Source organism: Pipistrellus hanaki, assembly GCF_964339955.1.
Source record: "Pipistrellus hanaki genome assembly, chromosome: 18".
Taxonomy (NCBI): Eukaryota; Metazoa; Chordata; class Mammalia; order Chiroptera; family Vespertilionidae; genus Pipistrellus; species Pipistrellus hanaki.
In genome coordinates, this window is record NC_140520.1 from 29,813,003 (window position 1) to 29,834,606 (window position 21,604).

General features: G+C 40.3%; 1 protein-coding gene across 1 annotated transcript in view; it reads right to left on the reverse strand.

Annotated features, from left to right (window-relative positions):
• Positions 1-21,604, reverse strand: part of LOC311612392 (membrane cofactor protein-like) — a 135,191-nt gene that overhangs the window by 22,320 nt on the left and 91,267 nt on the right. Inside the window, exons 11-12 of the mRNA XM_084865296.1 lie at positions 3,364-3,408; positions 1,952-1,987 (exon numbers count right to left, since the gene is read on the reverse strand). Coding sequence (XP_084721422.1) covers positions 1,952-1,987; positions 3,364-3,408 — 81 coding nt within the window. The remainder of the gene's footprint in view (positions 1-1,951; positions 1,988-3,363; positions 3,409-21,604) is intronic.

Genomic DNA, 21,604 nt, shown 5'->3' on the forward strand with positions numbered 1-21,604 from the left:
AGGGGAGGGGGTGCGGTAAGGAAGAAATCAACCAATGAACTCACATGCGTATATGAGTAACCCATGGACACAGACAATAGGGTGGTGAAGGCCAGCAGTTGGGGGTATCATTGGGGGGAAAAGTGAGACATATGTAATACTTTCAACAATAAAGATTAAAATAAAATTAAACATTTTTTAAAATTTTCTTTATAGATATATAGCTGAAGCAGCTCTACACAGATTTCTCTTGTTACAATGATAGTATAATTCACTGTAAATATTTTTAGTAAAGAAATGCAATTCTGATGGCACAGTCATGTAGGCACACTGAAAAAATATGCATGCAATACAGAGTGTAATCACAAGCTACACAAAAGTAGGTCAAGAGTGCAGGCACCAATATGTTCAAGAAACGTGCTTTAAGTTACCCTTTCCTCTTCTTGTGATGATACAGAACTCAGCTAACAAGTCCCATAAAACAACCTACAATAAACCAAGAACAAGTGAAATGTAACTGGAAACTAATCACCAAGATTCAAAATCTAGCAGGAGAAATTAATGTTCAGAGGGCAGAAAATGCTATTTTATTTAAGCACATTGCCCTGGCTATACATTTATATTCTTACTGGACTCTTCCTTCGCTAAGTGCAAATCTCTGGAATCACTTAAGACAGTCCACAGCAAGCAGAGAAGAGTCCTTTACTAATTTACAAAGATGCCCAAAGCATATTTGGGATGGATATTTGGGACTAATCATCTTGAAAAAACATGTATTATTTAGGATTTGTTACTTAAGTGGACATATCCTATCCTATATAATAAAAGTCTAATATGCAAATTGTCCCCTTAGGCAGTCACTCATCTTTGGACAGGGAGTTCAACTGGGAGTTCAACTGCTTACTATGATGTGCGCTGACCACCGGGGGGGAGTGGGGGGGACAGAACAGAACACAGCAGGCATCAGCGATGCAGCACTGGCAGTGGAGGCGCTGCCAGCCTGGAGAACAGCGGGACCATGGTGGGATGTTGGAGGTGAGCAGGTGGCACCAGGCAAAGGTGAGTGTGAGCAGGGGTCCTATTGCCCCGCTGATTGTACAGCAGACAGTGACCAGTGGCAGGGGGCAGAGCCATTGCTGGCTCACAAGTGCTGAGGAAGATGGGTAGGGGGGCCCAGCCCTGATTGATCATCCTGCAGGCGGGATGGTGGAGAAGGTAAGGGGGCGGTGCCAGGCCAAGGCAGGGTGCCAGGCAGGGATCAGGGGCTGCGAGGCTGGGGGCACAAGCTGGGGCTTTGAGGCTGGGATTGTGAGCTGGGGCCCGATCCCCACAGGCCACCCAAATATTTATATTTATATTCTTTTAGACATATTTTATTATATAGGTAACAAATCCGAATACATATTTTTCCAAGATTATATATATATATATATATATATATATATATATATATATATATATACACACACACCCCACCCAATATGCTAAGTGTCCCTCCGACTGTTCATTTGATCAGTTGTTATGACCTGCACTGACCACCAGGGGCAGATGCTCCAACTGGTAGGTTAGCTTGCTGCTGGTGTCCAGCCAAGTGGGACTTGGACACCCTGGAGCCCCACCCCAGTCCCTCTCTGGCCCCAGTCATGCACCAGTGGGGCCCTGGGCCCAGCCTGTGCCCCCTTGCAATCCAAAACCCCTTGGGGGATGTCGGAGAACTGATTTCAGCCCTATCCTCGCAGGTCAGGCTAAGGGACCCCTCCAGTGCACAAATCTGTGCACCAGGCCTCTAGTAAAATATAAAGAATATATAATCAGCAGCACAAGGCAGTATATCATATAAAATATGAGGTGTTTCTGACTGTTTTACTTAATGTCAAGCTATAAAAACTGTAGAAATTGAAACACTGTTACACAAATAATGCTCTTCATATTAATACTTTGATTTAAGTGGGATCCAAGTTGGGACACTTACATACAGCAATAACAATCGCAGCAATGACTCCACCACCTGTGAAAATAAAACCTGTTTGAAGATAACTGAGCACATGTGGGTCTCCAGGTGGCAATTACATTTTAGTTAATGATCTATAAACTACAGCAAAAAAAAAAAAAAGTTTATCAGTCTAGTTCAGTGTGACAGTGCATCCAGCTCATTTGATCCAGAGCCCTTCTAATCAGATTCCAGGCTTAGGGCTGAATACTGTTTTGTGCTGTAGCTATCATACTAGGTTATTAATAAATATTATTAGAACAATTACAATTCACTAGATTAGTGGGAAAAATCATTATAAAAATGTATCATTCCATCTTAGTTGATATAGTTCAGTATTCAGTCTACTCTACCAGTTCTTATGACTTTATTACAAACATATTTTTTCACCAACAGTGGTGGATCTGGGGAATAAGTCATAAAAAAAGTTCAATTAATTTATTACAGAAATGTAGTGTGTTGAATCTTTACAAATAATACATTATCTTACAATCAATCCTTCCTCATGCATGCATACCTTCAAATTAAGACATAACAAGGAGATTCTAAGAATGCAAAAGAAACTCAAGGGCACCATGGATAAAATTATGCTTAGAAACTTAAACAATTATTTTTAATTATCAAGAGATCAATAAACAATTCTACAAAATGTTAATTTAATTACATCTTAATTAAATTTCTATGAAACAAAGCATAGAAATATACAATGTCTTATTTACCTCTGCTCTTTTTACTTCATAAGAAAAACTGTCAAGTGTTTAATGAATGAAGATCACTTTGAACTTACTGGTACAATGACAGTTTCACTTCAATGTTCAGAGGGAAAACTTAACGAGCTTAAGGTGCATTTTATAAAGAGACCAACCTTAAAATTTTTCTTCATTTATTCATCAAAAATACTTGTATTTCATTTAAATGACACAACTATACTTATAATTTTCTTGAACACATGTGTGAACTACGTGAGCATACATAAAGTGTGATACACCAGCCTCTTAAGAAAAAAAAAAAAATAACCCAAATTATAATACATTAAGTCTTGAGTAAGATATGAATAGAAAGAAAACTTAACTACCATTTGTCATCACAAAAAACACTACTACATGAAAATCAAATTATATTCTACATATTTTAATCTACAACTAAATACAACAGTTGAGAAATTACTTCACCTTACAAGGAAACCTAATTTATAGCACCTCTTAAACACTGTATTATCTATGAGTCTATACATACCAGTTTATATTTGTCATGGTATCTACGATATTAAGATTACCAAATGTTAATTCTCACATACTTGTGATAGATTATCTCAAACTATAAATAACTGAAATATATTTCCATGTAGGACTTTAAAATCTCATACTGCAAAGTATTATTAACTAAAATAATACCTAATGTTTTAGATGGTGTTTCATCAGGAGTGGGAGTGGGATGTCCTAGAAAAAGAAAAAAAAGGAAATAAGTAAAGGGAGAAAGAAGACAATAACAAAGATTAAGTCCTCTAAATTCTAAGTTGTTGGTGACAGGATGTAAGCTGACTAGGTCCTTGCATCTGAGGGGGCTAGCAGGGCTGGCCCCCTACCCAAACAGTTTTCCCTGACTTGTTTGGATGGCGATTATCAGTAGAATGAAAGTAATTTATGTAGTAGGAGAGCAACATGTCGTCTTGCCAAGAAGTCTGTATTTACCTACTGAAGATTTATTGTACTAAGAATTTGTCCTTCGGCTCTCTCTCTTTTTTAGAGATTAAGAGGAACAAAGAAATACACTCCTCTTGACAGACCTCCTAATTAGTGTCTTGTGTATAAAAAGCATTGCGCAGTTAATAAACCTGCTACAGTTCCGTGAATGGCTAACTGGAGTCCTCCCGATCCCGCTTTCCTGTCTCTCTTTTCTCAATTCCCACCTCCCTACCTCAGCCCGGTTCAACCTGCCAGGCAGGCCCCGGCAATAAGTTTATAATTTTTACCTTTGAATAAAAACTCATAACTTTATTTTCTTCACATAAATCATATTAGTTCCTTTTCCAAATATTATAAAATATTATAAGTTTATATTCAATGTCATCAGAATTCTTCTTCCTGTCCAGTAACATTTCCTATGATAATATTCCATGGTATAGAAATTAAATTTATCTTAAATTAACATAGATATTAGCCTATGGATTGATGTGATTCTACATAAAATTAAAAGACTTAGGGCCTGGCTGGCATGGCTCAGCGATGGAGCTTCAGGAAGTCATGGTTCCATTCCCAGCCAAATAATATGCCCGGGTGGTGGGCTCGATCCCCAGTGTGGGCTGTGCAGGAGGCAGCCAATCAAGGATTCTCTCTCATCACTGATGTTGCGCTCTCTCTCTCTCTCTCTCTCTCTCTCTCTCTCTCTCCTTTTCCATTCCTTTATAAAAAAAAAAATAATAGTAATAAAGAAAGAAAACAACAGGAAGGCTTAAAGGGATTTAGAAGTTGATCTATAGTAGAAGGAAACTTACACATTAATAAAAGCCATTTATGAAAAACCAATAGCTAATATCATACTCAATGGTAAAGGAATGAAACATTTTCCCTTAAGATCAGGAACAAAATAGGATGCCTGCATTTCCTACTTCTACTAAACATCATATTGGAAGTTTAGGTCAGAGAAATAAGACAAAAAAATATAAATAACCAGCACCTAAATTAAGAAGGAAGAACTAAAATTCTCTTTGCAGATTACATGATCTTTTACATAGAAAAATCTAAAAATCACACACACAAACATAAACCTGTTAAAACTAAAAAATAAATCCAACAAAAGTTGCAGGCTACATAATGTGCACCCCAAAATCAGTTGCATTTCTAGACACTAAAAATGAAAAATTAAAAGTGAAATTATGAAAACAATTCCATTTATAAAAGCATCAAAAATAAAATACTTAGAAAGAAACTTAACTAAGAGGTAAAAGACTCCTACAAAGGAAACTACAAAATATTGCTGAAAGAAATAGAAGATGACATGAATAAATAGGAAGACATCCTGGGCTAATATTACAAATAGTAACCCACAGGTTACATGCATCCGCCGCTATCACCACCTTGAATATGCATTCTTCAGAATTACAAAATTCAACTTATAATCGAACCCAGGACTCCTCTGTCCGTGGGCCGACACTCTATCCACTGAGCCAAACTAGGTAGAGTCCAATTTATAATTCTTGAAATCCAAGGATCTAAAAATTGCCAAGACAATCCTGAAACATACACACACACACACACACACACACACACACACACACCAGAAAACAAACAAACAAACAAACAAACAAACAAAAAACCCACAAAAAAACACACAGCATGGTTGAGAGGACTCAAACTTCCTGATTTTAAAACTTACTATAAAGCTACAAAAATCAAAACACAATGGTACTGGAATAAAGACAGAAACCAAATGAATAGAAGCCCAGAGATGAACCCTCACATAATATGGTCAAATGTGCACAAGGATGCTAAGAATATCTTAAGGGAAAAAACAGTCTGTCAACAAGTGATTCTTGGAAAACAGGATATCTACATGCAAAAGAATGGAGTTGGTCTCCTGCCTTTTACCATACACAAAAGTTTATGCAAAATGGATCAAAGAACTAAGCATAAGAGCTAAAACTATAAAACATTGATAACAAAGCATAGAGGACACGCTTCATGATGTTGGATCTGGATACGTGACACCCAAAACACAGGCAACAACAAAAAAATAATAGATATATGGGACTTCATCAAAATTAAAAACTGTTGTCTAACAAAAGACGCTATGAGTAGAGTGAAAGGTAATCCAAGAATGGGAGGAAACAACTGTATATCATTCAACTGACAAGGGTTAATATCCAAAATACATAATGAACTCCTGAAACTCAACAACAAAAAAACCCCGAAATCATAAAGTGAGCAAAGGATTTGAATTGACATTTCCCCAAAGAAGCTAAACAAAACATCAAGAAGCACATAAAAATATGATCACTGCCCTACCAGTGTGGCTCAGTGAAGTTTAGTGTCCACTATGAACCAGAAGTTAATGACTCAATTACCCTCAGGGCACATGCCCAGGTTGCAGGCTCCATCCCCAGTGGGGCACATGCAGGAGGCAGCCAATCAATGATTCCTTCTCATCATTGATATTTCTCTCTCTCTCTTTCTCAAGAATTTTCCTCTCTGAAAACAATAAAAATATATTAAAATGAACACTAATCATTAGGAAATGCTAACAAAAATGACAATGAGATACCACTTCATATACATTAAAATGGATGGCATTAAAAACACACACAAAATAACAAGGTTGGTAAGGAATGGAAAAATTGAAACCTTTGCCAAAACCGGTTTGGCTCAATGGATAGAGCGTCGGCTTGGGGAATGAAAGGTCCCGGGTTCGATTCCGGTCAAGGGCATGTACCTTGGTTGCGGGCATATCCCCAGTAGGGGGTGTGCAAGAGGCAGCTGATCGATGACTCTCTCTCATCGATGTTTCTAACTCTCTATCTCTCTCTCTTCCTCTCTGTACAAAATCAATAAAATATATTTTTAAAAAAATTGAAACCTTTGTGTATTGATAGTTGAAATATAAGATTTATGATAAAAATTGGCATTTCAAATCAGTTGGAGAGAAGACAATTTATTCAACAAATAGGGATGGGTGCAATGGAAAGGAACTCAATCTCATTCCATCCTATATAACAAAATCCTAATATGCTAAGTGTCCAGACTTCTGGTCGGCCATGATATGCTAAGGTCACTCAACTGCTCACTATGACATGCTCTGACCACCAGGGTCAGACGCTTCGACCAGTAGGTTAGCTTGCTGCTGGGGTCCGACTGATTGGGACTGAGCAACACAGGCCAGACAAGCCCTGGAGCCCTCCCATGGTCCCTTCTCCAGTTGACCAACCTTCTTCTCAGCCCCATTATGCACCAGTGGGGTCCCATGGCCTGGCCTGGGCCCTCTCACAATCTGGGACCCCCAAGGGATGTTGAAGAGCCGGTTTCAGCCTGATCCCACAGGCCAGGCCGAATTCGTGCACTGGGCCTCTAGCCTTATATAATCATTAGACCAGGTGGCAGAATGACCTTCCTGAACAACCAGTGGGTGGGAGGCGGAGCCAGTGAGCCTGTGCTGCAAGGCCAGCCATGGTGGTTGCAGGGCCCCCCTCCCACAGAGGTGGGGAGAGAGGCAGTGGCATGGTCCAGGCACCTCCATAGAGTCAGGATGGGGTGCAACCATGGTGCCTCAACCTCCCACAGCCTCTTCCCCTGGCCAGCCTGGCCCCCGATCGGCCCCCCACCAGTGGTCCGGGGGCGGAACCAGCGCTAAGGAGCAGTGAGCCTGGTTCTGGTTGAGCTGTGCTCTCCCCCACATCCCTACTCAGCCAGAAGCTGAGCTCACAGCTGTGGAGCGCAGTGGCAGTAGCAGGAGCCTCTTCCACCTCTGATGCAGGTGGGAGGTAAGGAGCAAGGAGTCCTGGACTGCGAGAGGAATATCTGAGTGGTGGCTTAGGCAGACATCCCCTGAAGAGTCCTGGACTGTGAGAGGGCACAGGTTGAGCTGAGGGACCTCCTCAGTGCATGAATTTCATGCACCAGGCCTCTATTATACAACAAGTATTTCAGATGTAAAACAATTTAAATTCAAAGAATACAACCAGAACACAAGGTTGAAATGCTTATGTAATTGAAGTGCGGGATGGACCTAAAGCTTTTGTACAAAGACACACACTCATAGCCAGCCATTAGGCAAGTGGTGGATATAGCTAACTACCTATTAATGTAAAACTTCTGCACATATCAAAGACCATTGATAGAGTAAAATGTGGCATATATTAAAGTCACCATTAAAAGGATGGGAATAAATTTAAATACAAACCCAATCTAAGATGGTACGTATAAAAACTTTTAGGAAAATATGAACACTATGATGCCATTTTTGTTTAGGATAAAGAAAATTCGACAAAATATGTAAATCTATACATATAGGATATTAATGTATAGAAACAGTAACAATGAACTAGAGTAAGAGGAAATTCTAGAAATTTATATTTATATACTACTATTTATGTAATTGAAAGCTATATAAAGTAATATATACTTATTAAACCTAGAAAACAATGTTCACTTCAGGTAAAAGGGGCTTAAATTTATAATGAGTTCTGGTAAATCAACACAAGTAATTCAGAAACCTAATAGAACAAAGGACATGAATAAGTAAAGTAGAACAAAAAGTTTATCTGATAATTAAAGAAATGCAAATTAATGCATGACTTCATTTCCTACCCATTTATACTAATCAAAGGATAATATGCTAACTAGACCGGGAGACCTTCAGGACATCCTTCCTGACAAAGCCATGGTGGCTGGGCAGAGGCAGAGGCAGTTAGGGGCAATCAGGCCAGGAGGGGAGGGCAGTTGGGAGTGATCAGGCCCCTGGGGGGAGGGCAGTTGGAGGGAAGTAAACTGGCAGGGGGGGAGGACCAGTTGGGAGTGAGCAGGCCAGCAAAGGGGGAGTTGGGGGCAAGCAGACTGGCAGGGGAGGCAATCAGGGGTGTAGTTGGGGGGCAAGTAGGCCAGCAGGAGGGCAGTTGGGAGCATGCAGGCCGGCAGGGGGGCAGTTGGAGGTATTCAGGTCAGCAGTGGGGGGCTGTTGGGGGTGAGAAGTCTGCCTGGGGAGAGGGAGGGCAGTTGAGGGCATGTAGGCCAGGAGGCAGAATGGTTAGTGGTGATCAGACTGAAAAAGGTCAATGGTGAGGAGGGGAAATATACATATAAAAAACATATAAACTTTCAACAATAAAAATTATATATAAACTTTCAACAATAAAACAATTAAAAATCATAAATATAAAAAACCCCATAGTTTATAAAGTTTTCTCACAATAAATTTGCTCCTCTTCTTTCAAATGCTAATTGTAAAGGTGTTTATAAGCCCTTTATGAATTCTCATGGTTAACTCATTCAAAAGAGCCTATCAATAAACAGTATCCCACAGCACATATACCCACTAGGACATGTGAGTGGGAACATGTGACCCACTAGGACAGGTGGGTCAATGACTATAAATTTCACACGCAAAAACCATCTCTTCTCACCTCACCCCAGAAACCTCACAGGGCTCAAATGAGATACTCTAGGAGGCTACCAGGGGCCAGATCTACAGGAATTATAAAAAGGTGTACTAATGACCATACTAACATGCATAACTTCCCTCAATTTTTAAAGTCTTAGGAAAACAGAAAATATAGAAGCAAATTGAAAGCCAATGATTGAGATTTGAGTTCAACACCATCCTTAACCAACAGGAAATTAAAACCCACGGAAATGATGTTCCATGAGTAAGCAGAACCAATGGAGGGCCCTGAGTGAGGTCAGCCCAGGCCAGTGGTTGGCAAACTCATTAGTCAACAGAGCCAAATATCAACAGTACAATGACTGAAAAATTTTTTGAGATGAAAACTGACTTCTGTGCATGGGCCACGAAGTTTCAATTGCACTGTACGTGCGCACCTGCAAGTGGTATTTTGTGGAAGAGCCACACTCAAGGGGCCAAAGAGCAGCATGTGGCTCGTGAGCCACGGTTTGCCGACCACCGGCCCAGGCTAATGCTCTTCCACTACTGCTCCTGCCTCTTGTTTCTGCTGAAACCAAAGAGAAGCCAGAGAAAGCAGCACTGAAATCAGGAAGACAGCTCCTCCCACCGCATGAAAATAACCTCTCAGGTCTTAGGCCCAGTGGCTGATGACAGTCCCTGCAACAAGTCCTCCATTTCATTCCAGTACGTAAGTTTTTCCCTCTATTTCAGTTGCTATGAAATTTAGTTTCCATTCCCAAGTGAAAATGCTAGTGAAGCCCTGGCCAGGTGGATAGACACAGACATTTTCCCATATACCAAAAGGTTGCAGGTTCACTTCCCAGTCAGGGCACATACTGAGGAGGTGGGTTTGACCCATGGTTGGCTTGCATATGGGAGGCAACCGATTCATCTCTCTCTCTTTCTCTCTCTCTCTTTCTCACTCTCTCTCTCAAATCAATAAACACATCCTCAGGCGAGGATTAAAAAAAAAAGCGGGGGGGGGGGGGCAGTAAAGGCAAAAAGAATAACTGTATGAAATGAGAGTGGAGGGTAATAGCAATTCGGATCTTGTTCTAGAGACACTGCCCAAAAGCACCAGTGTGAAATTGCACTAGAAAAGGAATGAAACTATTTGCAGTCCAGGAAATTAAACTTTGTCCTGGATCAGGAAGACACCCTGTAAAGGCGTCACTGGATAGATCGCTTTTAAAATGGATGAAATAGCAACGGTGATGACGGAAAACAAACACATTAAAGAACAGAAGCCATGGGTCTCCTTGTTCACTGACTTAACTGCAGTGATGCTGTCAGGGCATACAGCTGCCTTTAAGAACTTCCTGTAAGCCACATACTGTGCTAAATGCTTGAACGGATCCCACTTAACGGTTTCTACCACCCAGGGAGGAAGGTATTGAACAATCTTACATATAAATAAACACACTTAAAGTTTACGTAACGTGCCAAGTTAACAGAGCTGTTTCTAGCTGAGGACCATGGCAAATAAGTTTAGAATCATTACGTAGAACAACTAGAATGGCTGTAAATACGTGCTTCGTTCTTTCGTTACTAAAATGGATGGATGAGTGTAAATCATCAGAGAGCTAAAGGATTATGAAAAAATATCTGGGAATTGAAACGATTTTGAAAAATCACCAGGAATTTGAAAGATTTTGAAAAATATAAGTAGGAAGTTACTAAACCTGTGACACTGGAAATTGGAGGTTTTGTGCTGGGAGGAGTTGACACTGGAAAACAAAATAATGTAGAGTGGATCAAGTTACTTGGGAGTTATCGCTGGCACTAGCACCAATAATTCAGAAGAGTTTTGAAAATGTAAGCAGGATGTTACTAAACCTGAAGGACTCAAAATCGGAGTTGTGGTACTGGGAGGAGGAGGAGTCACCACTGGAAAAGAAAATAATTTCGACTGGATTAACCACTTAGAAATTATGGTCTTTTCATTCTTCATTCTTAACTTATTTAGATGTAAATACCCATGCTTCAATTTTCTTACAGATAACTGCTATACAGTTTTACACATAAAATCAAAGAAGACAAATTTATAACCTGTGTGATATACAAAACGTGCCAACCCTATGAAAATACACAAGTAACAACAGCAGAATTCTTTGTGACTTTGTGTCATGTTAAGACATAGATACTAAAACTGCTTCACTTCAATTACTCTGCCATTTATATTTTAAAGAAATAAAACCCAAACAGGACAAGAAAGTAGAAGACACCCTCTGTACCTTTAACACAGCGAGGCTTCTCGGGTACCCAGGTGTTATTAGCTTCACAGACAATTTTGGGTCTGCCTTCAAGGGAATAACCCTCGTTGCATTCAAATTCAACCTCTGCTTTGTAGTAAAATTTTGTTCCAAATCCTGACACAAGCTTTCCATTAGTGACTGATGGAAATTCACATCTGACCACTGAAACGTTAAGAAATTTCAGAATTAATAGAAAGCTGTTTTAGCCTTGGAGAGAAAACCTAGTGCAAGGTAGTCATTTCCACTGTGAACAGGCAAGGACCGGAAGGCAGGATATTAATCTTCTTAAAAAAAACCCAAAACACTTGATTTTTGCATTTTAATTCCAGGTGAATAGATTTCACGTAGTCCAATCATCTTTTCCCACCTAGAACAAACTGTCATTAAGTTTACTGGCTTTCCTACATCTTCCCCCCATTAATGACAGGTTTTGAGAAAGGTCTGCCTACCAGATACAATTTCCTAGTTAAGTTCAAACACAGCCTTTTGATGCTCTTCAGCCCTAGGGCTTTGTTAAAATTTCATGCTGACACAGAGTACAGTGCCCTACTTTTGTACAAAGGCAGGAGAGACTCTTGTGATGAGAAAATGCTTCGGCTCAAACGTAAAAGTTGGAAAGAAGCTGGCTCTGCAAAGAGGCAGAGAGAAAGTTCTCGGGTACTGCCAACATACAAGACCTGGGATGTTCAAGAAAGGGAAAGGCCAATGGAGTCAGGGCAGTGTTTCCATGCATTTCTTTTAATCCAACCCAGAAGCCAAAAACTCCATTGCAAGCCAGTATATAATCCTACAGACTTGAGATAAAGTTAAAAGTTAACCATTACACTTCATACTAGTGTATATACCCTGGTATTTCCCATTGTACTCTACTTCTCAAGAAGAACCTTCTAGATTGGTCAGGACCTTCTAGATTGATTTCAGGATCCAGTAGTGGGTTTGGCAGAATTTGGAAAAAACAGAACACTGGCTGGCAGTAAGTACAGAGAGCATATATTTTTTTTTTAATTGATTTTTATACAGAGAGGAAGGGAGAGAGATAGAGAGTCAGAAACATCGATGAGAGAGAGTCATCGATCAGCTGCCTCTTGCACACCTCCTACTGGGGATATGCCCGCAACCAAGGTACATGCCTTTGACCGGAATCGAACCCGGGAACCTTCAGTCCCCAAGCCGACGCTGTATCCATTGAGCCAAACCTGTCCCAGCACAGAGAGCATCTTAAGAGAGTAAACCGGAAGCTGGCTCTTCCTCCTTGCATGTGGATCTGAATTTCCATCGGGTATCTTTTCCCTTCAGTCTAAAGAACTTCCTGTAGCAATTCTTATAGTGCAGGTAGGGTGGTGACAATTCTCTTAGCTTTAGTTTATCTTAAAATGTTTTTATCTCACCTTCAGTTTTAACAGATTTCTCCTTAAAAGATGAAGGGATTCAGAAGCACCAATTGGCAGTTACAAAACAGTCACAGGGATGTCAAGTACAGCATAGGGAATATAGTCAGTAAACCTATCCTATATAATAAAAGTGTGATATGCTAAGTGTCCGACCTATAGATTGACCATTCAACCTACCGCTCGACCCTTCACTATGGTGAGCACTAACCACCAGGGGGCAGATGCTCAGACCATAGGTTAGCAGTATTTTTCCTTGACAGAGATTTCTAGGAGTCCTGTTTTATTTTTCTTTCAGCACTTTAGATGTTATTGTCTTCTAGTTACAAGTTCCTTAAGAGAAGTCAGCTGTCACTCTTAGAGGGATGAGGTGAATATAAGATGCTGGTGGTGTTTTCCCCCTCTCATTGGCTACTTTTGCTTTTTGTTTTCAGAAGTTTTAACATGATTGGTTACTTCAGCAGGGGGTTCTTGGTAAAATTTCAAAATTTATTTATTCTGCTAGGGCAGTGGTCAGCAAACTGAGGCTCGCGAGCCACATGCGGCTCTTTGGCCCCTTGAGTGTGGCACTTCCACAAAATACCACGGCCTGGCGTTAGAAGAAGTTTAAAAATTTTTGAAGAAGTGGTGTTAGAATAAATTTTAAAAATGTGGCTCTCCAGAGGAGAATCCAAGATGGCTGCTCGGGTAGGCACCTAGCCGCAGCCGCACGCAACAATTTCAATAAAATACAACTAAAATATAAAATGGACATTACCCAGAACTACAGGAAAGTCAACTGACTGGAAATTCTACAACGAGAAGCAAGGAGAAAACCAGAAGGAAGCGCGGAGGAGCTGTAAAAGCCCAAGGTACGGAGACACGCGGCGCGCGCGTGGAGAGGACGGAGCCAGAGAGGAGGGAGGCCGAGTGCCTGGCTGGCGTTCCCTAGCGGGAAGGAGATAAACACTCGGACTGTGCTGGGCCCCCAACTGCTCTGAACCCCCGTTCTAGGCCAGACCCCGGGGACCCAGGCTCATCCAGAGGGAGCTGGGCTGTAAGGCGGTACTCGGGGAAGCAGCGAAAGGAGGTCCCAGAGGCGCGCACACAGCGCGCAGAGAAGGGCCGGCCGGCTGTGCCGTAGGACTGCCCTGGCGGGAAGGAGACAGGCTCCAGACTGCTCTGAACGCCACCTCCAACTCCACTTCCAACTGAACTGAACCCCAGTTTCGGGCCCATTGCGGGAGAGCTTACACTGTTTGGTAGCAGGCGAAAATCGAGGGCACCTTTCTCTCAGAAGCGCTTGCAACAAGTACTGAAGGACCCTGAGTCTCAGGAGTCGCATAGGGCGGGGCTGAGGGAAGCCAAGGCTGTAGGCTCCACCCTGAAACTCCGCCCCCATCAGGAAAGCTGCCTGCGAAAATGCCTAAACCAAATAGATCACAAACGAAAGAAATGGAGGACAAAAAGCGACTGGATATAGAGTTCAAAACCACACTTATAGGGTTTTTCAAGAGACTCCTAGAAAAGGCCGATAAAATAAATGAGACCTATGAGGATATGAAAAGGGATCAACAAGAAATGCTAAGGGATCAACAAGAAATAAAGAATACATTGTCTGAAATAAAAAATATTGTACAGAGTCCTAAAAACAGAATAGAAGATCGCAAGAATCAAGTCAAAGATTTGGAACATAAAGAGCCAGAAGACACTCCTCTGCAGAAGCTAGAAGGCAAGAGAATCCAGAAAATTGAAGATAATGTAAGAAACCTCTGGGACAACTTCAAACGATCCAACATCAGAATCATGGGGGTCCCAGAAGATGAGAGAGAGCAAGATATAGAAAACATACTGAAAGAAATAGTGACAGAAAACTTCCCCCACCTGGGGAAAGAATTGGACTTACAAGTCCAGGAAGCACACAGAACTCCAAATAAGAGGAATCCAAAGAGGACCACACCAAGACAAATCATAATTAAGATTCCAAGAGCAAAGGACAAAGAGAGAATATTAAAAGCAGCAAGAGCTAAGCAGGTGGTTACCTATAAAGGAGCACCTATACGATTGTCAGCTGATTTCTCAACAGAAACCATGCAGGCCAGACGGGAATGGCAAGAAATATTCAAGGTGATGAATAGCAAGAACCTTCAGCCAAAAATACTCTACCCAGCAAAGCTATCACTCAGAATCGAAGGTCAGATAAAGAGCTTCACTAATAAAAAAAAAGCTAAAGGAGTTCATCACCACCAAACCAGAATTATATGAATTGCTGAAGGGGGTTCTTTCAGAAGAGAAAGTAAACAAAGATAAAAATTATGAACAACAAATACGTAACTATCAACAAGTGAATCTAAAAACCAAGGAAATTAAAAAAAAAATCTGATGAACAATATTAACTGTTGAATATAATAGAATCAGAGGTATGGAAGGGGAGTGAACTGATGATTCTTGGGGAAAAGGGAAGAGGGGAATGTGGGAAGAGACTGAACATAAACTGTGCACCTATGGATGAGGACAATGGGGAGTGGGGAAAGGGCAGAGGGGGGGGTGGGAAGGGGGGGGGAAAGGAACACTTGTAATAATATGAACAATAAAAATTTATTTTAAAAAAAAAAAATGTGGCTCTCCAAAGAAATTTCAATCGTTGTACTGTTGATACTTGGCTCTGTTGACTAATGAGTTTGCCGACCACTGTGCTAGGGTCACTGAATTTCCTGATCTAGTGGTGTGCTTGTTTTGGGTCAAATGTGGATAATTATTCAAATAATCATCTATACCAACGGTTCTCAACCTGTGGGTCAAAACCCCTTTGGGGGTCAGATGACCCCTTTCACAGAGGTCTCCCAAGACTATCAGAAAACACAGATATTTACATTATGATTCATAACAGTAGCAAAATTACAGTTATGAAGTAGCAACAAAAATAATTTTATGGTTGGGCGTCACAACATGAGGAACCGTATTAAAGGGTCCAGGCATTAGGAAGGTTGAGAACCACTATACTCTCTTTCTATCCTACAAAAACATGCATATTTGACTTCTATTCTCCATTCATATTTGACTGCTACCCTGTTTCCCCGAAAATAAGACAGTGTCTTATATTAATTTTTTCTCCCAAAGTTGCGCTAGGTCTTATTTTCAGGGGATGTCTTGTCTTTCCATGCGCTAGGTCTTATTTTCGGAGGCTGTCTTATTTTCGGGGAAACACGGTAGTAGTTCCCTAGGTTGTAAGTCTTCCTCTCTCTATATATTAAAAATGATTTCTTTCAAATCATTTGGTAGGTTTCTATTGTTCTCACTTGAAGTTCATTGATCTATTCTGTTGTGCTGAGCTGATATTAACCACAGAAATTATTTCTGTAAGTTAGAATTGGTGGAAATAACTTATATAGGTTAAAACTTATCCTTATAAGTGCTCAGCTGAATGAGGTTTCATCGACACAAATACAAACCATGTACCTATCACCATAGTAAAGACATAGAAAAGTTCCAGTACCTCCAACATTCCTTCATGCCACTTTGTAATCAACGCTCCCCATCCCCATTCCCCCAAGCACCTCCCACCAGCTAACCATTGATCTATTTTCTATCCCTATATTGTTTCTTTTTCAGAATGTCAGAATGGGATGATAGCCTCTGAGTACAGCTCATTTCACCTAGCATAATGCATCTGAGATTGATTCACTTCTGTACTTGCAAGATCAGATGCTCAATCCTTTACATTGCAGAGCATTTTCCCATTACATGGATGCACTATGGTTGTTCGGCCATTCACCAGCTGAAAAAGATGGGCTGTTTCCAATGTGAGACGATTATGAGTAAGACTGCTATGAATATTCTCATAATAGGGTTCTATGTGAACATTAAAGATTTACTTGGATTGCTGAGTTGTATGGTGAGTGCATGTTTAACTTTATAACAAATCATCTAATGCTTTCTGAAGTTCACATACCACTTTGCATTCCTAACTTACAATGTATGAGAGTTCTAATTACTCCATATCTTTGAAATGGTATGGTTGTTACTTTTAGTTTTATTGCTGTGTTTTTAAGTTACATTTCTGTGACTAATGCTATTGAGTAATTTTCAGGTACTTTATTTTTTGCCACCAGTTTATCTTCTTTGGCGGAAAAGGTCTATTCAAACATTTTGCCCATTTTTAAAAAACTGGATGTTTTCTTATTTGTTTTCAGAGATCTATATACATGTGCTTTGCAAATATCTTCAAGTCTATGGTTTATATTTATATTCTTATAACTGTTTTATGAAAACAGAATTTTTGAGTTTTTAAGATTATGCATTTAGGGTTGTATTTAAGAAATTGTTGTCTAGGTCACAAATACTTTCTATATTTTCTTGTAAACATTTCTTTTTCTTTTTACTTTTTTATATTTAAGTCTATGATGATTTAAGTAAATTTATATAGTGTAAAACAGGGTTGAGATTCGTTTTTTTTTTTTTTTGCATATGGGTATCAAATTGTGCCTGTGCTTTTACCATTTTTCCACTGAATTATTTGTATATCTGTGGTAAACCAACTGTATACAGATAAAAGGGTCTATTCTGGATTCTCTATTCTATTCCATACTGTCTTAACATATTTTAGAGTACCTTTATAATAAAGAGGTAATATGCAAATTGACCATCACTCCAACACACAACACATCACTCCATCCCCATGTGGACATAAGATGGCCTGCAAGGGAGGGCAGTAGGGAGCGATCAGGCCTTCAGGGGAGGGCAGATAGGGGTGACCGGGCCAGCAGAGGAGGGTAGTTGGGGCGACTAGGCCAGCAGAGGAGGGCAGTTGGGGGTGACCAGGCCTGCAGGGGAGGGCAGGTAGGAGTGACTGGACCGCAGAGGAGGGCAGTTGGGGGCAATTGGACTTGCAGGGGAGCAGTTAGGTGTTGATCAGGCTAACTGGGGAGTGGTGATTAGGGCTGGCAGGCAGAAGCGGTTAGGGGCAATCAGGCAGGCAGGCAGGTGAGTGGTTAGGAGCCAGTGGTCCTGAATTGTGAGAGGGATGTCAGACTGCCCTAGAGGGGTCCCAGACTGGAGAGGGTGCAGGCTAAGCAGAAGGACACCCCCTGCCCCCGGCCCCCCGCCAAGTGCATGAATTTCATGGACTGGGCCTCTAGTGTTTCATAAGGTTTGATAATACGTAGAATGATTCCTCTAACTTTTTCAAAATTTTTATACCTCTGCTGTATTTTCATATAAATTCTAGAATCAGTTTGTCTATTTATACAAAAAGTTCTATTAATATAGTAATGGGACTGTGTCAAAATTATAGATTATGGAAAATTGCTATCTTTATTATGATTTACCCTTCTAATTCACAACCACTATATTTCTATTAGGGTCTAATTTATTCTATAAAAATGTTATTTTTACCATTTAAATCCTGCACAAGTGTTATACAATTTATTTTTAAATACTGTATGTAGTTTGAAACTGTAGTAGAAATTATGTAAAAATTTTTTAATTTCTGATTTCAAAAATATACATACAATTGATTTCTGTACATTGATCTTATTATGCTTGCAACTTAGCTAAAACTTCAGGCTTTTGCATTTTCTACATGGACAATGATATATAGTAAATATAATCTACTATATTTGTTTATCCTATCATGTTTGTCTATTTCTATTTCTTGCCTTACTATAATGGGCAGGAACTATCCTAGTCTTGTTCCTACCTAATGGGGAAATAAATCATTCAGGTACCAGTAAGTGAAATGTCAGACATGGGATTTTTTTAAGAGCCATTTTTCAGGGACAGATAGTTCTATTCTTAGTTGTATAATGAAATGATGAATTCTGTCAAATGCTTTTTTTCGCATTAAGATAATCATGTATAGCCGAAACCGGTTTGGCTCAGTGGCCAGAGCGTCGGCCTGCGGACTCAAAGGTCCCGGGTTCGATTCTGGTCAAGGGCATGTGCCTTGGTTGCGGGCACATCCCCAGTAGGGGGTGTGACGGGGGCAGCTGATCGATGATTCTCTCTCATCAATGTTTCTAACTCTCTATCCCTCTCTCTTCCTCTCTGTAAAAACTCAATAAAATATATATTAAAAAAAAAAGATAATCATGTACAGTTTTCTTCTTTATATGTCCTGATATGGTAAATTTAATTTTTAAATTTAAATTAACCTTGCATGCATGGAATAAATTGTATTTGATTATTATGTATTTATTATAGGATTTGATCTGTTACTATTTTATTGAGGACTTTTGGTTCTCTGTTCATTATGGCTATTGTTTTTAATGTTCCTGAAATATTTCTGTCTGGTTTTAGTATGGGAGCAATGCAATCCTCATGAAATGAGGGGAGATGTATTCCCCCACACCTCCTTTTGGACTTTTCTGAAGGGGTTGTGTAGCACTGCTTTTATTTACTCCTGAAATGTCTGATAGATTCCCCAGGGAGAACAGTTCTCTTTATGAGAAGGTATGTTGTCAGATCTATAGACATAAAGTTGTTTTTGTTAATCTCTTATTATCCTTTAAATACCTGTCAGATATATTTAGTGATGTCTTCTTTTTCATTCTTAATATTGGTAACTTGTATTTTCGTTCTTTTCTGTCAGAATGGTTATATGTTAACACATTGTATTGATCTCTAATAACTACGTGATTTCACTAATTCCACATTTTTCGCTTTTCAATTTCATTGATTTCTATCTTTCCTTTTACTTAGTTGGAGTACAATTTGCTCTTTGTTTTAGGTTCCAACAGATGTCTGTATTACTGATTTGAGATGTTTCCCCTTTTCTAATAGAAGAATTTCATGCTATTAGTAGCCTACTAATGCTTTTTGCTGTATCCCACAAATGTTGGTGTATGGCATTTTTATTCACTTCACAATACTTTCTTGTAAGAAGCAGCTATAGAATTAAGCCTTGGATTGATCTGTGGCAGAAACATAAACAAGTCCCAGCTTAGAGGGCAGAGCCCTCTTAGTACAATTACGCTTGACCTTATGGCCGCCCCCTCGTTCCTTCCTGGGTAGCTAATGGGCTGTAGGAGGTGCAGCAAGTGCTGCCCAAACAATGAAACTCATAAGAACATTGTAACTATAGTGACCACTACCTTGTTTACTTCTGGCTATAAAATAAAGCCTCAGCTTGCTGAGGATCCTTCTCTGTGGCCTCAGCCAGGCACAGGAGATCCATGGAGCCCCAGCTATGTTCTCTTTTGTTGTCTTTTCTTTAATCATTCACTGCCTCCCCTCAGGCTCACTGAACCCTGGGCTTTGCTGGCCTGGCACACTTTCTAATTTTGATTTGAAGTCTTGTTTGTATCATGAGTTATATATTTGGGGATTTTATAGATATACTAGAGGCATGGTGCACTAAATTCATGCATGGGAGGGGGGGGGGGGAAGATCAGGCCTAAATGGCAGTTGGAAATCCCTCTCACAATCCAGGACTGCTGGCTCCCAAGTGATCACCTGCCTGCCTTCCTGATTGCCACTAACTGCTTCTGCCTACCAGCCTGATCACTTCCTAACCACTCCCCTGCCAGCCTGACTGATGCCTAACTGCTCTCCTGCCAGCCTGTTATCCCCCAACTGCCCTCCGCTGCAGGCTTGTCACCTCCAACTGCCCTCCCCTGCAGGTCATCTTGTGTCCACATGGGGTCATCCATCTTGTATATTAGAGCAACACTCAATTTGCATATTATTCTTTTATTAGATAGAATTAGATACGATAAAGGCCTGGTGCATGAGTGGGGGCTAGCTGGTTTGCCCTGAAGGGTGTCCCGGATCAGGTTGGGGATTCCCTTGGGGTGTGGGGTGACCAGGGTGAGGGACCTGTGGTGGTTTGCAGGCCAGCCACACTCCCCGGTAACTCAAGCGGAGGCCCTGGTATCTGGGATTTATCTTCTACAACTGAAGCTTTGTAGCTTGGAGCAGAGCCAAGCCTTCCACTCACTCCATGGTGGCAGCATTTCTGTTGGGATTTATTTATCTTCTACAATATAATTGAAACTTTGTAGCCTGAAACGGCCAGCCAGGGCTTCAGAAGCTTGGCTTCCTCCATGGCAGCCACCATTTTTGTTGGGATTTATTTTATCTTCTATCATTGAAACTTTGTAGCCTTAAGTGGAGGCCTAAGCAGACAAGGGCAAGAGGAAAGCTTGGCTTCCTCCATTGCTGGGGAAACCCAAGCCTCTCTCTGCTCGCCATGGTCATAGCCAATTGGTTGAGTTTATTTGCATATTCACTCCTGATTGGCTGGTAGGTATGGCTTGTGGGTGTAGCAGAGGTACAGTCAATTTGCATATTACTCTTTTATTCCATAGGATTTATTTTGATATCTACATTCATTCCACTGTCATCTGATGATGTATAGTAAGTGATTTCAATCTTTTGAAATCTGTTAAAAATTACCTTAATGCCTAGAATATGTAATTAAAGAATGGGATATTCTATTTGCCCATTTCAAGAGTAATTATTTTGGTATTATTTGGTGGTTCTTTCCTTTCAAGAGTCAAATACCATCCATGCATTGCCTCCCCATTTTAAGTCATGCTCTAAGGCCTTCAACATTGTTTTTAAAGTACAGGCATATGTCAAAGATATAGCAGGTTTGGTATTAATCCACAGTAATAAAATGAATATCATCATAATGCGAGGCATAATCTATTTGCTGTTGAGGGTCTTGCCTTCAATTTGTAAAAACAAAATATCTGTGAAATGCAATAAATCAAAGTGCTATTAAACAAGGTATGCTTGATGTTTTGTCCAGAGTTTATCAATTGTATTGGTGAGAAACTTAAGTCTTTTACAATTTACCATTTATTCCTACTCAGTACTCTTAGACTTCTTGCAACACAAAATAAATCTTTTAAACAAATGTGTGTTGAGTTTTTTGGTCCTTGGAAGAAAAAAAAGAAAAA